This window comes from Nycticebus coucang, chromosome 2 (assembly GCF_027406575.1).
Source record: "Nycticebus coucang isolate mNycCou1 chromosome 2, mNycCou1.pri, whole genome shotgun sequence".
Lineage (NCBI taxonomy): Eukaryota > Metazoa > Chordata > Mammalia > Primates > Lorisidae > Nycticebus > Nycticebus coucang.
The window spans coordinates 145,617,800-145,639,125 of NC_069781.1; the positions used below are offsets into that span (position 1 = coordinate 145,617,800).

Below are 21,326 nucleotides of genomic sequence, written 5' to 3' on the forward strand. Positions count from 1 at the left end.
AATATGTTCTTCTAAAAATGTGACACCAAGAATAATTTACACCAACTTCTTTTTATTATCGAGCTTCAAAACCTTTCACAAGATGGTAAAAAAAAAAAAAAAAACCCAAAAAGTTTACAACCACAGCTAATGTAATTTTTCCCATTGTTCCCGGCCAGCTCCAAACCCACTGTGTGCCAAGCCCATGTGCCCCATGCATCTCAGTGGCAGACATAGGCCATGAAACTCTTTATTCTATTTGTAGCAGCTTATGCAGGTGCAGCCAGACACAAAGCTTCAGGACAAATTGTACAAACTTTACAATGTGGGATTTGAATTTAAAATAGGAAACATAAAATCTACACAGAACTGATAAAAATCAAGCACAGATATCAGGACTGAAACTTAAAACCCATGTGTGAAAGGGAGTCTTGTTTCCTTTCAAGTGCTTTATTCTGCTATGGGACAGTTGAAATGAAGATGTAAAGCTTTGTGGTTAGTTTAAATTATACACTCTGTAGATACTATACCAATTTTAAAAGTTACATATAGACCAAAAGATGTCCGTCAGTTCATCTGGATTGATCAGACACTCTAGTTGGATTGCTGAGAACAAGTCAGGCATCTGTGGAAGGACCCGCCTGTGCAGTCTGTCTGCAGAGTCTACTGATGGGCACACTGCACTCCAGGTCCGTGATGGCTGCTGTTCTCTTCATCAGAACTATCGTTATAGGCTTCACGCCTCTGGCCACCTCCTGAGCCTCGAGTGCTATCAAAATCTTGAAGCTCTACCTCCTCTGTTTCTCCAATTACATTAGGAACTTCTGGTCTAGATGGCAGAAGATCTTCTAGTTCCTTCATTAAAACAAACAAGTATCAGGTTAGTTCTAATATTTTCATTCACTTCTCTTTTTATACAACCTAGCTTCTCTGAGAGTTAAAATAGGGAAGCAGACTGGTCTCTGGACTATTAAGCCAGAGATTGCAAACTGATGACCCTCATGTCAAATCTACAGACATCTTTTGTGAAACTCATCTATTGCTTAAAAACAAACAACAAAAAAAGGGAATAACGTGCCAACATTAACACACTTAAAATTTTCTTGCCAGACGCACCTTCCCATAGGCTGCACCAACACCAGCCAAGTACAGAAGGCAGAAGGAGTGGGGGGGCCACTCCTTTGGGTAAGGGTCTGATCTGGACCCTTAGTCCTCTGCCTGCCTCCTCACACCCAGTCTGCTTCCCGCCTCTATGTTCCCTGATTGGCCCCACAAACACACTAGCAATCTTCGATGCCCTAATATCCAGGGAAACCTACCCATCATACAAATATCTAAAAGGTAAAATTTTAAGATGTATAATCTAATCTTAGCACCAAAATGGCAGGCAACAAAGTATTAAGAAATTTGGGGTCAGGCTCAGGGGCTCATGCCTGTAGTACGTTGGGAGGCCAGCCTGCACAAAAGCAAGAGCAAGACCCACTCCTCTCACCACATGAACACAAAATAGAAAAATTAGCTGGGTGTGGGGGCAGGTACCTGTACTCCTCAGGAGGCTGAGGTGGGTGGATCGCTTGAGTCTAATAATTCGAAGCTGCAGTGAGCTATGATGGCATCACTACATTCTAGCCTGGGCAATAGAGCAAGACTCTTAACTCTCAGAAACGTTAAAAAAACTAAACAAAACAAAAAAAACCAAAAAAAACCTTGAAATCATCTGTTGCTTAAATTTAAAAAAACAGGATTTAAAAATCCTAGCACTTTGGGAGGCTGAGGTGGGTGGATTGTTTCAGTACAGGAGTTGGAGATAGGACTAAGCAAGAGTAAAACTCCATCTCTAAAAACTAGCCAGGCATTGTGGCAGTTGCCTATAGTCCCAGCTACTTGGGAGGCTAAGCCAAGAGGATTGCCTGAACCCAAGAGTTTGAGATTGCTGTGAGCTATGAAGCCATGGCACTCTACTGAAGGCAACAAAGTGAGACTCTGGGGAAAAAAAATCAAAACAAACAAACAAAAAAACCAAAACACTTACAGAAAGCTTATCTGGGTTGATCCAGTTGTTTTCAGGAAACTGCACATCGAACTTTATGTAAAGATCACCTTTCTCAAAGGGATTACGATACTGCGGCATTCCTTCACCTCGAACTACACGAACACATCCTATTATGTAAGTAAAAAAAGAGATGATTATTTAAGAATTTTACCCAAGAAAAGTGTTCAATAATATTCTAAGAATTCTTTTCACTATAAAATTACAAACTGAAAGAACAAATGGAAACTTGGATTAGTTAAAATCCAGATTTACCTGGTTCAATTACTTTGCCAGGGGGGTATTTCACCACAATCTGACGTCCATCAAGGTGCTTAAATGTGAACTGAAATCCACAGAGAGCTTCAACAAGTCCTATTTTATATGTCATGTGCAAGTCATTCCCATCTCTCTGAAATATCTATAAATAAAGAAAAAAACCCACATTATTTCCCAAGAATTATGGAGCCATACCCTGTTGTATTATGTTCCCTGAGTCAATTTCAAAACCTTAATTCTACCATTCACTGTAAAAACCAAAGTGCCCCTGTACCTAATTCCCTCAATTTATACTAGGAAAGTTAGCTATTCCTAAGCAGTATGCTAGAAATTTCTAAAAGGAAGGTATACTGGAACTGGGTACAGTGGCAAATAAGAGAAACAGCTGAGGATCCAAAAACAGCACCAGGTATATTCTGCGTTTATGGCCCAGTTTCTGATCTGCCTCTGGGCAAAAAGACACAGAAAGCCCAGAGGGCTCCTATAGAACAGGTTCATCCTGGAGTGCTCCCCAGGTATGATCGGAACGGGGAAGGGCCCAAGTTCAACATAAAAAAGTTCAACCACTAATGCTAGGCCAGTAAAGAAAGGGAGTTCACTCCCATGCTTCATGCACATACAAACTAGTTTTACCTTGCCAAAATTTAAAACTTTTTTGTAGAGAAAGGGTTGTGCTATGTTGCTCAGACTGGTCTTGAACTCCTGGGCTCAAGTAATCCTCCCCACAGAAGAATATAATTTACCAGCAAATGCTAATTTGGCTCATTTAGTATTACGCTGTAAGCCTAGGTAATGCTAATGGTAGTGAATAAGCACAAAGAATATTTCTGAGTTTTCAATGTGTAGGAAAAATACATCCAATTTCATACACGTCCAACCTATATTTATTGCTTACAAATATCTATACTTAAATTTTTTGAAAACTGTTCAGTGTGGTGGCTCACGCCTATAATTCTGGCACTCCCGGAGGCCAAGGCAGGTAGATTGCTTGAGCTCATGAGTTCAAGACCAACCTAAGCAAGAGCAAGATCCTGTCTCTAAAAATAGCTGGGCATTGTGGCGGGTACCTGTAGTCCCAGCTACTTGGGAGGGTGAGATAAGAGAATCACTTGAGCCTAAGAATTTGAGGCTGCTGTGAGCTATGACACCATGGCACTCGACCCAAAGTGACACAGTGAGACTATCTCAAAAAAAAAAAAAAAAAAAAAAAAAAAAAAAAAAAATTTTTTTTTGGTATTTAAGATAAAACAAAATTAACTATAGTGAAAGGCCATGTCAATTTCTTTCAGTATAACAGTCTCTCTTCTATCTTGGTTGATTTAGTTAGAGGAAATTTAAAAGGTAGGCACTTTTCCTCTGTCTCTCAAGTTTACCCATTAAACAAAGTTAAACAATTATCTTATACCAACGACTCTAAGCGGGGTTTGGACCAGCAGCCTCAGCACACCAGGAAACTTACTAGGAGCATACAAGCTCAGCCCCCCATCCCCATCTGCTGCTGGAGACTGGAGGTGGAGCACAGCCACGTGTGATTTCCAGCAACCCCTCCAGGCAGGCCTAAGGCGTGGTGACATTTGAGAACAAATCAATGTACATTATCTACCTAAATGTGCAGATACTTTGGTGTTCCTCATGATGGATCAATAAGGTTTCTTTAATGCAGGACTTCTCAATCCTTTTAAAATGCTAATTACACTGTAAAATGCCAGTGTTTCTGAATGCCATTGACCAAGAACTATCCTGTACCAAGTATCCTCCAGTTAAATGAGACCTCCATGTCTACAAAAATTTAAAAATTAGCTGGGCATGGTAGTTTACTCCCGAAGTTCCAGCTACTCTAGAAGCTGAAGTAGAAAGATCACTTGAGCCCAGGAGTCAAGACCGCAGTGAGCTACAATGATGCCATAGCACTCTAGCCCAGGCATTAGACCAGGTGTCAGCTGGGCAAACAGCTGGGCATTACAGCTCTCATGCCTACAATCCTAGTACTCTGGGAAGCTAGGCGGGAGGATTACTCGTGCTCAGGAGTTGGAGCCCAGCTTGGCAAGAAAGAGAGACTCTGTCTCTATACCAAAAAAAGAAAAACTAGCCAGGTGTTGTGGCAGGTGCCTGTAGTCCCAGCTACTCAGGAGACCGAGGCAGGAGGATCACTTGAACCCAGAAGTTTGAGGTTGCTATGAGCTAGGATGATGTCACAGCACACTAGCCCAGGCAACACAGACTCTCTCTCTAAAAAAAAAAGTGACATCAATTAAAAAAAATTGCTTGTTAGGTGGAAGAACTAGACAATTTGATGCTACAAGTTTAAACAGAGAAATAAAAAAGCAAGAATGCCAAAAAGGTTTTGAAAAGTAAGCTTAATAAGGAAGGACTACATAGCACCAGGTAGTGATTTCTGAGAATTTCTGAGAAGCCAAGGTGCAGACTACAGGAGTGACCAATACCCCCAGACACCACGTGGGGGCTGCACAGAAGAACTGAAAACCACAAACGTAATTAGCTGAGCAAATTTTAAACTAATTACATAATTTTTTCTTCTTGAGACCTGTATTATATAGTGAATCATATTAATAAACGGTCTGTTACTGAAAAAATTAATTTACAGAAAAGTAAAAAAGACCAAAACCACAAACAGGCATACTGAACAGGCAAGAAGATGAACACTGAATGTTTTGGATCACAGTTGCCCTCTTCCAGCAACAGCACCACCTTCAATTCCTTCAGCATGGGTGTTGGCAGGGGGGAAATAAGCCAAACAAGTGAAGGACGGCCATGTTTGCATGAACAAAGAGCATGTTCTAGTTCACCCTAGTCTAGCTTTCTTAGTGACATTGAGAACGTTTTTAGTTGTAAAAATTAAACAAAATGCCTAAATCTTATCTTTGACTCAAATTAATTTGTCAGAATAAAACCACAAAAAAACTAGAACTTCCATTCTAACTTTTACCATCTTCCTTTTTCTACCACAGCAGGCCTGTTTTCCATTGGAAAATGCAATTCCACCACTGCCAACAATTCTAAGAGATGAATTACATCCAAACACCTCCCCACAGTCCCAAGAAAGCCACTTATTCATCATCTCATTTGATTCTGTACCTTTCCTGAGGAAGGATTGTTTTTGGTTAAGCCAAGCAAAGCCTAGGGAAGCAGGATGGGAAAGATGGGAGTCAGACTTTAAATCCCTTGCCTCCAAATCCCGTCATCCACTTTTTTTTTTTTGAGACAGAGTCTCACTATGTTGCCCTTCAGTAGAGTGCTGTGGCATCACAGCTTACAGCAATCTCAAACTCTTGGTCTTAAGCAATTCTCTTACCTCAGCCTCCCAAGTAGCTGGGACTCCAGTGTCTGCCACAATGCCCAGCTATTTTTGTTGGGAGTTGTCATTGCTGTTTAGCAGGCCTCGGCTGGTTTCGAACGCACCAGCCCAGGTGTATGTGGCTGGTGCCCTAGCTGCTGAGCTATAAGCGCTGAGCCCACTGCAGTGATTTTTATCAACGAAATTATCTAGGCATTATGGGTATCATTTAAACTATAGTTTAGGTGCCAGTTGTATAGTGGCTCATCCCTGTACCCCTAGCACTCTGGAAGGCCGAGATGGAAGGACTGCTTGGGGTCAAGACTTCAAGACCAGCCTGAGCAAGAGTAAGACCTGTCTCTATAAAAAAAGAAAACTGAAAAACCAGCTGGCCACAGTGGCAGAAACCTATATAGTCCTAGCTACCCAGCAGGATCATTTAAGCCTGAGGTTGCAATGAGCAGTGATGATGCCCCTGCACTCTAGCCTGAGTGACAGAGTAAGACCTTATCTCAAAAACAAAATAATAAAATAAATAAAAAATAAAATACAGCTTAACCTAAACAGAGACTTCTCAATTATTTACCTTTATGCCTCTTACTCCTTCTTATAATAGAATGAATGTGGCACAGTAGGCCAGATTGAACAAATGATGTAGATAAAACATTAAGATATAAACAATTTAATAAGAGTCACAAATATTTTAGCATATTAGGCCTTAATAAAGAATTCTAGAAATGATTTGGCCAGGGAAGGTAGCTCATGCCTATAATCCTAGCACTCTGGGAGGCCAAGACAGGAGGATTGGTTGAGCTTGGGAGTTTGAGATCAGCCTGAGGAACAGTGAGACCCTGCCTCTATTAAAAATAGAAAAATTAGCCAGTTATGGTGGCTTATGCCTACAGTCCCAGCTACCTATGAGGCTGTGACAGTTAGATTGCCTGAACCCCAGAGTTTGAAGCTGCTGTGAGCCATAGAACTCTAGCCTGGGCAACAGAATAATACCCTGTCCTAACAAAAAAAAAAAAAGAATTCTGAAATTACGTTTTTCCTAGCAATCTAGGACACCCTTGCCATTTGTAGCTTTGACAATACCCATGAACTATGACTGCTACGCTCCGACAGGGAGTCCAGGGAGCAAGTCACCACCTTGTGCTGAGATACAAGACTCCTGGTGTCTGCATCTCAATCTGGCTTTGTTGTTTTTTACTGGGTCTTGAAGTGATTTAAAAAATTCACTCGAATTGTAGAAATGACCATCAAATGGAAGATAATTTTAGTGTTAATTTACTAAAAAGTTAGTTAACCTGTGATGTAAACACCTTCAGAAGGCTGAATACAAGTGATTGAGTACATGCTAAAATCCTGTGATTACAGCAGGGGTGTTCCATGAACAGCTCCAGATATATTTTCTATGAATAAAAGCCTACAGCAAACAATATGGACATTAAAAAACCAAGTGCAATATTATAATAAGAATAATATATACTAGACCATATTTTTCAGAAACTATATATATATTTAAAATGCCAGAATATTTTTTTTCAAGGAAACCTCACCTGGTGTCCCAAAAAGTAAAATCCATCAATAGAGCAGCACTGAAGACTGAGGCTCTGTCCACTAACCACCCACCAAAGAGTTTCACAGTGAAAAAACAAACTGCTTTGGGTGGTGCTTGTGGCTCAGCGGGTAGGGCGCCAGCCCCACATACTGAGGGTGGCGGGTTTAAACCCAGGCCCGGCCAAAGTGCAACAAAATGAATAAAATAAAAAATAAAAACAAAACAAAAACACAAACTGCTTTACACCATCTGGTTTAATGCCCTTATTTTCATAAACAAGGAAATTGAGGTACACAGAGAACAGGATTACTTAGGTTACACTGCTAACTGATAGCAAAGCCAGGACTAAAACCAACTCCTATAGCACTTACCCCCCTTTTTTCTTTTTGGAGACTGAGTCTTACTTTGTCACCCTCAGTAGAGTGCTGTAACATCATAGCTCAGAGCAACCTCAAAGTCTTAGGCTTAAGCGATTCTCTTGCCTCAGCCTCACAAGTAGCTGAGACTACAGGTGCCCGTCACAACTCCCGGCTATTTTGAGAGAAGGGGTCTCAATCTGGCTCGGGTTGGTCTTAAACTTGTGAGCCCAAGCAATCTACCTGCCTCAGCCTCCCAGATTGTTAGGATTGCAGGCTCAAGTCACCACACCCAGCCTACCTATAGCACTTTGATTCTACCTGCCCTGTTAAGTTTTACAAAAGTCAGTCTTATGCTCTCTTAACAACTTTTGATTATTGTTGTTCCAGAGAACCCAAAAACATCTGACCTATTTCTCACAAGCATGACCCACTTCTGAATAAAACAAAGTAGAAAAACAAAACAAACTAAATAAAAGGGAAATTACCTCATGTTCCTTTTCTTGTAGCAAAAGAACAATGTCTCCTGGTTCCACTCCTGGGGCCTGGTCTGCTTCCCCAGTGAATGTAATTCTCTGCCCATGCTTCATGCCTTTGTCTACATGGACTTCAAGAATCTTGACTTCTTTAATCACCTTCTTCCCTTCGCATTTTTTACAGCGGTCCTTTTCATTAATTACCTCTCCTGGAAAGGGAGATGATTAAAACTTCCAGCAAGAGTACTACACATACTTTTAAGTAAGACAGGTCTTGATAATGCCCTGATTTGTTAAATATATTTTCTGAATTTCTTTTAATACCTAAATTTTTATTTAAAGTACGATACTGAATAAGAAAAACTCACATTTTACTGCAAGTTACATGAAGGAGCCAGCTACTGCTACTCCAGAACGTAACTTATCTCAACATTCTCTGACTCTACCCCTGATGCTAAAACAAAGCCTGAGAATAGAGGAAACAAACATGTGTGGCCAGATGCTGGGGCTCCCACAACTGTTTCTATAGGAAAAGGTTCCATTTTCAGATCTAATGGAAGTTTAACAAATGGACAGAGACAACCCAAATAAAAATTTAAATATCCCTTATAGCTCGTTATTGGGTTTTTTGTTGTCCCCCTGGGTAGACTGGTGTGGTGTTGCAGCTCACGGCAACCTCTAACTCTTGGGCTTAAGCGATTTTCTTGCCTCAGCCTCCCAAGTAGCTGGGACTACAGGTGCCTGCCACAACTCCCGGCTATTTTTTTTTTTTGTTGCAGTTGTCATTGTTGTTTAGCAGGCCACCCTCGGTGCATGCGGCTGGTGTAACCACTGTGTTAGGGGGGTGAGCCCTCATTATAAAATTGTACAGTTGATAACAATTTACTTATTTTGTGGACTACATGTTGTTCAACCTTCCTTCATTTAGGTATACTATTATTGAGAACTCCCCAAACCAATTAGAGATGGCTGAATTTTAGGGGGCATAAGTATGTTTATACCATGTTTAGGACAACATAGCTTTTCTCTTCTATGCATTTGTTTGAAATATTTTAATATGTTTAAAAAAAATAAAACTGAAGTTGTACTGGGTATGGAAAAAATACCATCTCTTTCTAATGGGTGGTTATCAGCACATTTCAGTGCTTAGAAGAGTGTTAGGACTGCAGGCTCGAGTCACCGATATTAGAAGATGTATATAATTGATGACAACGTATGTTCTGTACAACACCAGTTCTTCAAAACGGTAATGATACATGGGAAGACATTTCAGTTAATGTTGGTTTCCTGATGGCAGGAATTGTCAACAGCTTTAAAAAGGTAAAATATACAGAGATGTTTAACTTGAGAGGGTGTCCAGCCTGCTGCCCACGGACTGCATGGTGACTTTGTGAGGACTTTTTTTTGCTATTGGTGGTGTCAGTATGAATGGACCCTTTTTTGGCTAATGAGCTTTTGTTAGTGTTTATGTATTTAATGTGCGGCCCAAGACAACACTGATTTTTCCAATGTATAGTAGAGGAAGGAAAAAAAAAGTTTGGACATCTTTGGCTAAAGGAAGGGAATATACAGATTTTCAGAATTATCTCATCACTTCTAAGAGCAACTTGGAAAGTATACACTAGAACTGTACTGTCCACGATAGCCACTAGCCACCTGCAGCTATTTTTTAAGTTTAAAATTTAGAATTTGGTAACATTAGCCATAGTTTAAGTACTTAATAGCTACAAGTGGCAAGTGGCTACGATACTGGACACTGGTGATACAGAAGAACATTTCCATCACTGAAGAAAAAATTATTCCATAGATAGCACCACTGTAGAATAGGGGTTTCACACAGGTCAAACTGGGAAAGCTACTTTTGTATATAGGTTATTAGAGCACAGTCACATTTGTTTATAAATAGTGGCCATAAAAGCACTAAAAGGTAACTGTGACACAAACTATTTGGCCAACAAAGCCAGATCCCGTAGTGCAACTCTGCCGGCAAAAAATAAAATACTTGTGTGAAAAGAGCTTCAACCCCAATACCCAACTCCAAAAGTTAACTAAAGCAACTCGGCACCCATAGCTCAGTGAGTAGGGCGTCCATGCGGGTTGGAGCCCAGCCTGGGCCTGCTAAACAACAATGACAACTACAACCACAAAATAGCTGGGCGTTGTGGCAGGTGTCTGTAGTCCCAGTTCCTTGGGAGGCAGAGGCAAGAGAATTGCTTAAACTCAAGAGTTTGAGGTTGCTGTGAGCTGTGATGCCACAGCACTCTACTGAGGACAACATAGTAAGACTCTGTCTCAAAAAAAAAAAGTTAACTAAAGCATACAGTTAAATCCTCCACTTAATCAGAATAACTCAATAATTTGCTATCTCCTTTATTAAATATAACCTTTAAAACACAAAGGGGCAAATAATCACCTTGTTCATCTTTGTGGAATTAAAAAGACTAATCTTTCACTGAACGTACACAAATTTACTGTTTCTCTGTGCTCACTGGACCTACACACAATGGAATAATTATTTGCACACTTTTCTTTTAGAATTTTCTTTTATAAGATGAACAACAAACACCCATTTGAAAAAGAAAAATTATACACTGCTCCAATTTCTGAATTCCCAACCCACCCCAGCATAAAAACAGAGTACTAGCAAGGGTACCTTCTCCATTACAATCAGAGCACACAGACTGCATCTGCTGTACCATTCCTGGAGCCAGCTGTCTGATCATGATGCGGACACCTCGACCTCGACAAGCACTGCACTTCTGAACAGCTCCAGACTTTCCACCTTGCCTAAAGCAAGCAAAGTATAAATTAGGTTTTAGCCCATAGACCATTCCAGTAAGCCTGACAAACAAAAATTGTGTTTTTACCTTTGTCATGCCTTTCAGAAGCATTACAAAGTGTTCTATTGGGTACTAAGTTTTAAATTATGAAAAGTTTGTACCAGGTACAGACTTCCCGTGTGTCACTGAAAGAACACACTTACCCACTGCACGCGCTGCAGAGCACGTTCTTGCTGAGCTGTAGTTTGGTTGTCTTGCCATTGTACAGATCTTCTAAAGATACTCTGGAGAGAAAAGAATCAGGTTCCATCAAGTTTTGTCAAGCTTTCTTAAATACAAGCTATAAATGAAAACTGATACAGCAAATACTACTATATCATTCTAAAACAATTCAAAAACATCTCACATTAAATCAACTAAGTGAGGTTTTATTTTGTGGCTCAAGATTTTATTACCATAGACAGTATATCTACAGATAGTGCTCAAAGACAAAACTTACAGCAATAGACCAACAAGTTGCTGTGTTTATTTCTGATAAAGCTGATAACTACCCTCCACCTAAGTAACTCCTAATCACTACCCTCTGAAAGAGCTACAATTATTGTCCACATTTTACGTAATAAAACTGAGGCCGAAAGAGGTAACTTGCCCAAGATCATGTAAGTGGCTGCAGAGTTCATGCTCCACAAGGCTCTGCTCCATCCACAGACAATTTAGGAAGACTACAACTTAAGGGAAGTACCCAAATGGCATATGTCTCAAAAAAAAAAAAAAGAAAAAGAAAGAAAAAAAAAAAAAAGAAGGAAAAAAAGGAGAGGCCTTTATATATGGCCTCACAGAGAGCACGTGAGCTTTAGAGGTTCTCAAGAATCCAGCAAATCCTAAGCACGTATGTTTATGAACTTTTAAACAAATTTTCAAAGGCCTCCATAGTAGCTGGGATACAGGCATGCCCCAAGATGCTGGGCTAGTAAAGAGGAAAGCAAATTATTAAATGCATTGCTGCTAAACCCTGAATGAATAGTATTTGTGAGACTTTTGATATACACAGATTCTTTTTAACTTAGTTTAGAAATTAGTTCTGTAATTCCAATATGCTATGTATGAATAAAAGGAAATAGGGTTTATTAGCTGTGTATTTTTAATAAGCTTTTATTAGCTGTGTATTTTTAATAAGCTTTTCCCCGCTATGCTATATTGAGGTATGATTCACACACAAAAAACTGTACATATTTAATGTATACAATTTGATGAGTTTGGCTTTTTACTCCACCTTTTGGAGTGGAGTAAAAATAAAACTGATTTTCTCCTTGTGTGTGTGTGTGTTTTTGACAGAGTCTTACTCTGTCACCCTGAATAGAATGCCGTGGCATCACAGCTCATAGCAACCTAAAGAGATCAATCCCCAAGGAGCTGAGACTATAGGTACCCGCCACATGCCTGGCTAATTTTTCTGTTTTTAGCAAAGACCAGGTCTCACTCTTGCTTAGGCTGGTCTCGAACTCCTAAGCTCAAGCAATCCACCTGCCTTGGCCTCCCAGAGTGCTAGGATTACAGGTATGAGCCACCACCCCAGTCCTCTGCATTGTGTTTTAAATTTCTTTTAGCAGTACAGATTTTATATCACTTATCCAAAATGCTTGGGACTGGAGCTATTTCATAATTTTTCAAATTTTGAAACATCTGCATGTACATAATGAGGTATCTTTGGGATGGGATCCAAGTTTAACATTCATTTATGTTTCATATACACCTTATAAACATAGCCAGAAGGTTAATTCTATACTAAATTTTCAATGATTTTGTGCATGTAACAAAATTTGTGTTAGGTACTTATTTTTCTTTAGTGCCAGTTTTCAGAATCACGTGTTAAGTAGTTAAAAAAATTTTTTTTTTGTAGAGATAGGGGTCTTGCTATGTTGTTCAGGCTGAACTCCTGACCTCAAAGAAACCTCCCACCTTTGTCTCTCAAAGTGCTAGGATTATGCCTATAATCCCAGGACTTTGAACCATCGAGTCCAGACTCAAGTTTTAAGTATTTATGTGTGGAATTTTCCACTGGTGGCATCATGTCTGTGTTCAATCTGTAATGACTTATTTTAAAATCCTGAGAGTTGGAGAAACAAAAAAATAGCTAAGACTATTTTACAAAGTACCTGTAGTACTTTGTGGTATTCAAACTTTCTCAAAATTATTTTAAGCTAAAACATTTTTAGATTTTAGGCAGTGTAAGAATAACATGCTTATGGCAAAACATTACTAACAACACTTCCAAATGTTGTTCCATATCTACAGCTTGGTTTTAGACAAAAGCACTTATTCAATCTGTCCTTCAGACTCTTCAAGAACCTTTAACCAAATCATTTAAAAAAATAAAAGGTCCTGGGGCAGCATCTGTGGCTCAGTGAGTAGGGCGCCGGCCCCATATGCTGAGGGTGGTGGGTTCAAACCCAGCCCCGGCCAAACTGCAACAACAAAAAAAATAGCCGGGCGTTGTGGCGGGCGCCTGTAGTCCCAGCTGCTTGGGAGGCTGAGGCAAGAGAATCACATAAGCCCAAGAGCTGGAGGTTGCTATGAGCCGTGTGACGCCATGGCACTCTACCGAGGGCAGTAAAGTGAGACTCTGTCTCTACAAAAAAAATAAATAAATAAAAGGTCCTTCCTATTCAATAAGTAGAGGGATGGAAACAAACAAACAAAAAATTATAATTAACTATCTTAGAAGCCAGCAGGCAAGTCCACATTTCAACAGACACAGCCAAAGAAGGAAAAATGCAGGTATTAGTTCAGCAAAGCTGGCACTTGCAACCTATGGGATGTAAGCTGGCAGTCTCTAAAATTTAGTTGTATTTATTAGCCTTGAAACACTGATGCCTATCTGGGAATCTCTGCCACAGAGAGACAAAGCTGATGAAAGATACTCATAGCAACATTATTCATGATAGAAAAAAAACTGGCAACACCCTATTAATGTATAACAATGCTTTGACAGCAATGTAGTTAACAATTTGTTTCCCCCCTTCTTGTGTTTGAAAATCTCTTTTAGTAGCACAGGTTGCCTATCTCTTATCCAATATGCTTAGAACCAGAAGGATTTTGGATCTTTTCTAAATGATGAATGGTGGAATGATTAATTAAATAACAGAATACAGTATTAGAAAGCTACCCAAAATGAAGTATTTGTAATGACAGGAAAATCTTAATACCACAGAGTACTACTCAGCCATGAAAAGGCATGACAAGTCTTTTGCAACCACTTAGACAGGACTGGAGACCATTATCCTAAGTAAAGTATCTCAAAAACAGAAAAACAAATAACATATATACTCTAATAACTGGGAAATAATCTGTGGGCACATATGAGCATGAAGAGATATAAATAAAGGTCACTAGAAATCAAGAAGGCAGGAAAAAAGTTATCTACTGGGTATGACGAACATTATTTGGGTGATGGGAACAATAAAAGCCCTGACTTAAGCATTATAACTGGTATCTGCGTAACAAAAAAAAAATTGGTATCCCCTTAATATTTTGAAATTAAAAATAACTAAAACCTCCCCATCTCCTTATTCAGGAAACAAACAAACAAAAACCCCCTAACACCTTTTAAAATCTCTGGCAAAACACAAACATCCAGATTAAGGCAAATGAAAGATTTTTTTTTCTGATAAAGGATAGAACTTTTTTTTTTTTTTTTTTAAGAGACAGTCTGATTGTGTCGCCCTTGGTAGAGTGCTGTGGCATCACAGCTCACAGCAACCTCCAACTCCTGGGCTTAGGCGATTCTCTTGCCTCAACCTCCCGAGTAGCTGGGACTATAGGCGCCCACCACAATGCCCGGCTATTTTTTGTTGTTGCAGTTTGGCTGGGGCTGGGTTTGAACCTGCCACCCTCAATACATGGGGCCGGAGCCCCACCCACTGAGCCATAGGTGCCACCCAGGGTAGAACATTCTATGATATTTTTTCTCTCCTACTGAATATAACCACTTGAAAAAAAGTAATTAGTATGTTTCAAAAGAAAAAAGATACTCACTTTAGTGGATGCATCATGTCTTCTCCTCTTCTCCTGCCATTTCGACTTCTATTCTGATTGCCCATGAAGCCGAATAATCCCCCACCAAAAATGTGAGAGAATATATCATCCATGCCACCACCTCCACCACTACCTTCCCGAAGACCTTGTTCTCCATATCTGTCATATAACTCCCGCTTCTCAGGATTTGATAGTACTTCATATGCAAAACTTATTTCTTTAAACTATAAAGAAAAAGTAAAAATGAAAACAATTAGATTTTCAAATAGAAGAGTGGAAAAAGGCTACAAGATCTCAGAATCTACTTAATTCTAATAAAAGCTGTAAGTTAGTTTTGGCTTATTCTAGTCTTATTGCTCAGAATGTTAGTATTCTTATTACAAAGCTAAAATACTTTAAATAGGCTGGGCATGGTGGCTCACACTTGCAATGCTAGCACTCTGGGAGGCTGAGGAGGTGGACTGCTAGAGCTCAGGAGTTGGAGAGCAGCCTGAGCTAGAGTGAGACCTCATCTCTAAAAAACTACCCAGGTGGTGTGGGGCTTGCACCTGTAGTCCCAGCTACTTGGGAGGCTGAGGCACGAGAATCGCTTGAGCCCAACAGTTTGAGGTTGCTGTGAGCTGTGATGCCACAGCACTCTACCAACAGTGACAAAGTGAGACTGTCTCAAAATAAATAAATGAGATACTCTTAAATATGTGTGAAAATATGCCTTTATCAGGAAAGTTGGATTTTTCCTACAAAATTCCTTTTTTTAAGGAGGATAATTAAAGTTCAAAACTAAACCTCCAGAACAAAAAAGTTCCCAATAACTTAACTTACTTTGTCTCCAGCATTTGGGTTCTTATCAGGATGGTATTCCTTGGCTAACTTTCTGTATGCCTTTCAAAATGGATAAAAAAAAAAAAAAGTTACATATATACAAATACCAGTTTAAAGATATGTGATAATATCATTTTTCTAAGAAGTGATGTTTTAAAGTTGTAAGTTCCAATAAATACCTCCATCTGGATTGTTTGGCATTGTCCATCTCAATATCAATTTACTCACTAATGTAATACAACAATTTAGACAGTTAAGTATACTTGAAAATGGGTTATACTGAAATAAAAACCAGATACAAATGCTAATACAAGGCAGAACAAAATATTGAAATATTTTTCCACATCTTTGCTACTGCTCAGGTAAGAACCACAGTTTATGGTGGTGCCTGCCTTCTCTCCAACTGTAACATCTGGAAAAAACTAAGAAAGTCTAACTTGCAGCCCGCGGGCTACATGGAGGACTACGTGAGGACTTTTTTTGCTTATCTGTGGTATCAGATTATCATGAAAAGTATGCATGGACTTTCATTTTTGCTCGTGTATTTACTGTGTGGCCCAAGACCACACTTACTCTTTTTCAGTGTGCAGCACAGGGTGAAAAAAGGTTGGACACTCCCGTCCTGGCCAACGTCCTTGGGTGTTTTATTTGTACGCGGTGGTAGTGAAGCTGCACACATCCTCGACTAGGTGGTCGGGGCACACAGCATTCCAGCCCTCACCACACGGACCGTGGATTATATAACACACAGCGCGTTTCCGGTAAGGTACAGGAAGTCCCTCTTACTACCAACTGTCCTTGTCCTGCTGGCCTAAGGAGCATCCTCATTTCTCTCAGTTTACAATGCAGGACACCCTTAGCCCTGGGAGGATGTCGTAGGGTTTCACTAAATGCCTCAAGTGCTTTGAAATCGTGAAAGATTTCGCAGCACTGCAAAGAGCGACAACATGGCCTGCTGTTATTCCCGGCGCGCGCTCAAGTGTCTGGCCGAGACCACAGCTTATCCCCGAAGTGGGTGCAGGACGTCTGACCACCTGCCGGCAGAACAATGCGGCCGGCCGGCGAGGGAGGAAGCGAGGGCGGAGCTCCCGCAGCCGGCTCTCCAGGGCAACACCCCCAACTGCCCGAAGGCACCTGGCGGGGGCGGCCTGGGCCCTCCCAGCGCGGCCCTCCTACGGCGCAGCCCGCGGCGCGGACAGCTTCTCTCCCGAGGCCTGGATGCGCCGGGCACCTCGGTCCAACCCGTTTTTCCGGGGCGGTGACCTCAGCAAGAGGAGGGCCGGACGGGCTGTCGCCGGCCGGAGGGAGACAGGCAGGAAGGGCTTCCGTCGTGTTTGCGCAGGAGTGAGTTTTATTCGCTGCATCTGCGGGCGGGCGGGGCCGGCGGCCCAAGGTCAGCCGAGGCCGGGGAGCATGGCCCCGGGTAAAGCCAGTCTCACCCCTGCCGCCCCCCGGCCGGGCCCACCGAGGCTGGCGCCGGCTCGCGGACCGTCCCGTAGCGCGGCCTGGCCGCTCCCGAGTGCAGGCCCCGTGCCCCGGACTCCCTGCCTGGCCGGCCCGCTCCCCAATACCTTCTTCAGCTCGTTCTCGCTGGCGCCGGGCGGGACGCCCAGGATGTCGTACAGCTTCGTGTCGGCCACGTTTGCCATGGCGGCAGCCGGGCAGCACTCGAGGAGGGAGGCAGCGGAGCCGGGCCCACAAGCGGCGTCGGGAGCGGCGCAGGCCGAGGGAGACAGCGAGGGGAAAGCGGGGGCGGGGCCGAACTTTGACCCGACGCACAGCGCGCCGTGACGTCGCTGCGCGGAGCCTGCTTTCGACCGCTCTGGTTGGGACCCGGCTGTGAGGAACTGGCCTCGTGCTGTTTTTCTGTCCGGGCGGCCGTATGCCCTGCGCTGTCTAGGAACGCGGCTTTCCCGGGAAGATGGTCGCGGCGGGGGCCGCGCAGAGGCGGTGAGACGCCGAGGCCACCCGGTCTGTTAGCTTCGAGCCCAGCGGAGGCCCGGCCGGTGCGCAGAGCTCGTCCGCAGACGCCGAGGGCGCCGGGGGCCTGCGTCTGGGTCCCTCGGTGTGACAGCGGAAAACTGTACCGCGGGTGGGTGGGGTGTTCTCATATTATGGGAAATGGCAAACATTTAGCAAAATAGTGTATTACACCCCGAGTACGTCAGCTGCATTTTAGCCAGTTTTGTTTCATCAGTTTCCCGCCGCTCATGCTTCCTGACCCCAAGTATTTTTTTAATGGAAAACATTTCATTCATAAATATCCTTAAGTGTATATATGTAGCTGAAGACTTGACTAAGGTGTAATCACATCATCACGTTTAATGAAATTAACAATCCCACATTTAATGAAATCAACAATCTAGTTCGCTGTCCACTTTACATTTTCCCGTTTGTCGCAGTCCTCTTGGAATTGTTTGTGGCATCCAAATCCAAACCAGGGTCCACAAGCTGCAGCTGAATCGTGTTCATGTGGTTAAGTCTCTTGATTGCTTTGAAATTAGCCAGCGCCAGAGGTCTAGATGGTGCGAGGAAGCTCTGCAGAGTGCACAGTCATCTGGTGGTTGACGACAGTTGATTTACATTCGCTTTAGTTTAGCTCAGGAAATATTTGCTGTGTACCTGCCTCATGCCTGGGCTAGGGGAGAAGAGGGTTAGAAAAGTAAGTGCCTTCAGTCCAATTACTGCCTATCAAGTCAGAATTTTCTTATCTTTTGTAAGCTGAACTGGTAGTAAAGATTTGAGCATAAGTGTCTTGCTCAGGATACTCTTCCTTCCTTGGCCTCCCTGCCATCTAGTTGTGGAAGACCTTGAGTGCCAGGCCTCTGCCTTGGAAATGTAGCCTGAAAACCCTGATGAGAAGTCAGATAGTCCTTAAACCAAACTCTCCCCTGCCCTCAAACCCTCTCTGAAATACTGTTACCTCTAGGAAGTCTTCCTTGATTCTACAAGCTGATTGAACACAGCTGTCTGGTTTATGTTCCCCCTACCCTTGCTTTGTGTCCTTTGTGGACAGGTAGGATGTTGGCATGAATGGTATTTTGGTATGTGAGTTTGAACTTCATTCGCTCTTGTTTGTGTTCCCCTGAGTTTGGGTTTAAAGGCAGTCAAGCCCTCAGGAATTCAAATGTGTGAATGCCACTACCATTTGAATGCTGGCCACCATCTTTCCTCCTCCATTGCTGCAAAATACTATTTTTGTACTTCCTGAGATGTTCGTATGAGGCAGTGTGAAATAGTGTGAAGTCAGATCATGTGTGTTAGCCTTGCTCTGCCATCCATTCCCAGTGTGACCTTCAGCAAGTTGCCTAACTTTTTCTGAGGCTGTTTCCTCATGTGTAAAATGGAGGGTTCTTTTTTTTTGAGACAGTGTGTCACTATGTTACCCTCTGTAGAGTGCTATGGTGTCTTTTTTTTTGAGACAGAGTGTCACTATGTTACCCTCTGTAGAGTGTTGTGGTGTCACAGCTCACAGCAACCTCAAACTCTTGGGCGTAAGTGATTCTCTTGCCTTAGCCTCCCAAGTAGCTGGGACTACAGGTGCCTGCCACAATGCCCAGCTGTTTTTTTGGTTGCAGTTGTCATTGTTTAGCAGGCCTGGGCCAGGCTCAAACCTGCCAGCCTCAGTGTATTTGTCCACCGCCCTACTCACTGAGCTATGGGAGCCGAGCCTTAAATGGAGGTTTGATAATAGTCTTTATATCATTGGTATAGTAAGGGCTAATACATGTAGAGTACTTAGAACAGACACTAAAACCAATTAAATATTGGCTATTGTTTTGGCTTATTTACTTATAGTGGTCTCTACATCTATTTATTGTCTTCATTCATTTAAATTCTTGGCTTTTCCAGTGCGATTCCCAGAAGGCCCCCTTTTCTCTTTTCATTATCTTATTTCCCCTAATGTCCTTGCTTGCTAATTTCCATTTTCTCTTCTCTCATTTGTCTATCATTTTCTGGTACACAGAAGAATATGAACTGAAGGCTGGAGAACAGACACAGGGGCTCACACTATAATCCCAGCACTCTGAGATCCTTTGAGCTCTGGAGTTTGAGACCAGCCTGAGCAACAGTGAAACCTTGTCTCTACTAAAAATAGAAAAAATTAGCCAGACATTGTGGCATGTGCCTGTAGTCCCAGCTACTTAGGAGGCTTTGCCAGGAGGATCACCTGAGTCCAGGAGCTTGAGGTTGCTGTGAGTTACGATGCCACAGCACTAAACCCAGGGTGACAGATAGAGACTATCTCAGAAAAAAAAAATAATAGGGGCCAAAAACTTACCTTTATTGCAACCTTCATGTACAGGTATTTGTTTGATTTTTATCTTAATGTCTTTCTACCCATGAAGATTTTCTAAGAGCTAGACTTCCTATTTCTTTCAGTTTTGTTCAGTTTTTTGCAAGGGGAAAAAATATCCTCACTTGATTCCATTTTAGCTTCTGATATTCTAGTGAAGAGTAGCTGGGTAAACTCCCTTCCTGGCTCTAAGTTATGTTTTTACCTGACTGTCAGCCATTAATCACAGTTCCTGTTTTTTAAATTTGTTTTCATTTATTTATAACATTTCTCCATTTCTGAGTATTTTTGTAGTCAGCACTGTTACTTGCTGATTTATAGGGCAGCAGATTATTTCAGAACAGCTCCATGTGCTTCAACTCAGACATACTCTCCCTGCCATCATGACCCAGTTAGACCTGTGTCCCTGTGAGTGCGGTAACATTTCAGGCACTGACTTTGCATTTTTGAGGGAGTTCATTTATTTTGGCACCATGTTTAGCTAGTGCTATGGAGGGAAAAGATCTTTATCTCTTTTCATGGCTCAAATACCATAAATGCTGAATCATAGTGCATCTGAGGGCTTCTCTCACTAGGTAAATGATTAAAAGTTTGAGGCTGGCGTGATTTCAGATTTCTGACAGACTTAAATTCCTTGGTTTTGATTTGGTATGCTCCTATAACTGTGGGGTTGGTGTAGGGAGAAGGTAGGGAAGGGGCAGGGAGGGGGCATATGAAGTATTTTTGCCAGCTATTCTGTGAATGCTTCACTGAATTCTTCCTGTTCACAGGTATCTGAGTACAGAATAGTGTGATCCATTACTTAGACAACCCTATGTGTGTGCAACATAATATGTATACAACATAATATGTGTACATATTATATGTGTATATATATGTATAATATATATATGTGCATGATATAGGCAGTTCAAAAAGTACTTTTGCTCAGCCAGGAGTGGTGGTGCCAGCCCATAGTCCCAGCTACTTGGGAGGCTGAGGCAGGAGGATCCCCTGAGCCCAAGGGTTTGAGGTTCCAGTGAGCTATTGTGCCACTACACTCCAGCCTGGGTGATAGAATAAGACCCTATCTCTTAAAAAAAAAATTAGTTTAGTAATGCCTTCTGCCTTTAGTTTTCAATGTACAGAGTACATTCAAGTTAAAATAATCTTCAGGTTTATGGTTCTTGCTATCAAGGTGTCAGGACCATAAAACTGATGATTGTTAGTACTCTGGGAAGAAAAAATTGTGGGGTTTGGTTCGCTCGATAATCTCTAAATTTCTTGCAGTGCCAAAGTAGATAATTCAGTGATGGGACAATAGATTTGTGTGTGGTGTTGTAGCCCCACCAGTAGCCTTTCAAATCCTGTCATGCCAAACTATGCCATGAATCTATTTAATTATCAATTGTAGAGGTTCAGTTTGTATATATCTTTG

General features: G+C 41.8%; 2 protein-coding genes across 7 annotated transcripts in view; one reads left to right on the top strand and one right to left on the bottom strand.

The window, feature by feature from the left end:
• Positions 1 to 214: 214 nt before the first annotated feature.
• DNAJA2 (DnaJ heat shock protein family (Hsp40) member A2) lies at positions 215 to 17,430 on the bottom strand. Its single transcript, XM_053582086.1, has 9 exons — positions 17,184 to 17,430; positions 15,613 to 15,672; positions 14,791 to 15,014; positions 10,959 to 11,039; positions 10,629 to 10,762; positions 7,988 to 8,184; positions 2,285 to 2,429; positions 2,012 to 2,139; positions 215 to 834 (listed from the first exon to the last, which is right to left on the bottom strand). The coding sequence occupies exons 1-9, from the start codon at positions 17,259 to 17,261 to the stop codon at positions 643 to 645; spliced, it is 1,239 nt and encodes a 412-aa protein (XP_053438061.1). The 5' UTR covers positions 17,262 to 17,430; the 3' UTR covers positions 215 to 642.
• The window catches only part of LOC128579869 (collagen alpha-1(I) chain-like), a 79,103-nt gene continuing 73,455 nt past the window's right edge, over positions 15,679 to 21,326 (top strand). For 4 of the 6 annotated variants that reach the window (XR_008378289.1, XR_008378292.1, XR_008378288.1 and 1 more), the window contains exon 1: positions 17,592 to 17,704. Coding sequence is in view for 1 of the 6 variants with exons in the window: in XM_053582090.1 (XP_053438065.1) it covers positions 16,661 to 16,956 (296 nt within the window). In the remaining 5 variants the exon portion in view is untranslated. Of the gene's footprint in view, positions 16,957 to 17,591; positions 17,705 to 21,326 lie in introns of those variants that run through there. The other 2 variants (XR_008378291.1, XM_053582090.1) reach the window with 1 other exon arrangement.

Coding starts and splice junctions, on each gene's coding strand:
- DNAJA2 (XM_053582086.1), bottom strand. CDS start 17,261: ATGGCAAACGTGGCCGACACGAAGCTGTACGACATCCTGGGCGTCCCG. Junction 2,140..2,284: donor TGGCAAAGTAATTGAACCAG/GTAAATCTGGAT, acceptor CTTACATAATAG/GATGTGTTCGTGTAGTTCGA. Junction 835..2,011: donor TCAACCCAGATAAGCTTTCT/GTAAGTGTTTTG, acceptor GTTTTAATGAAG/GAACTAGAAGATCTTCTGCC.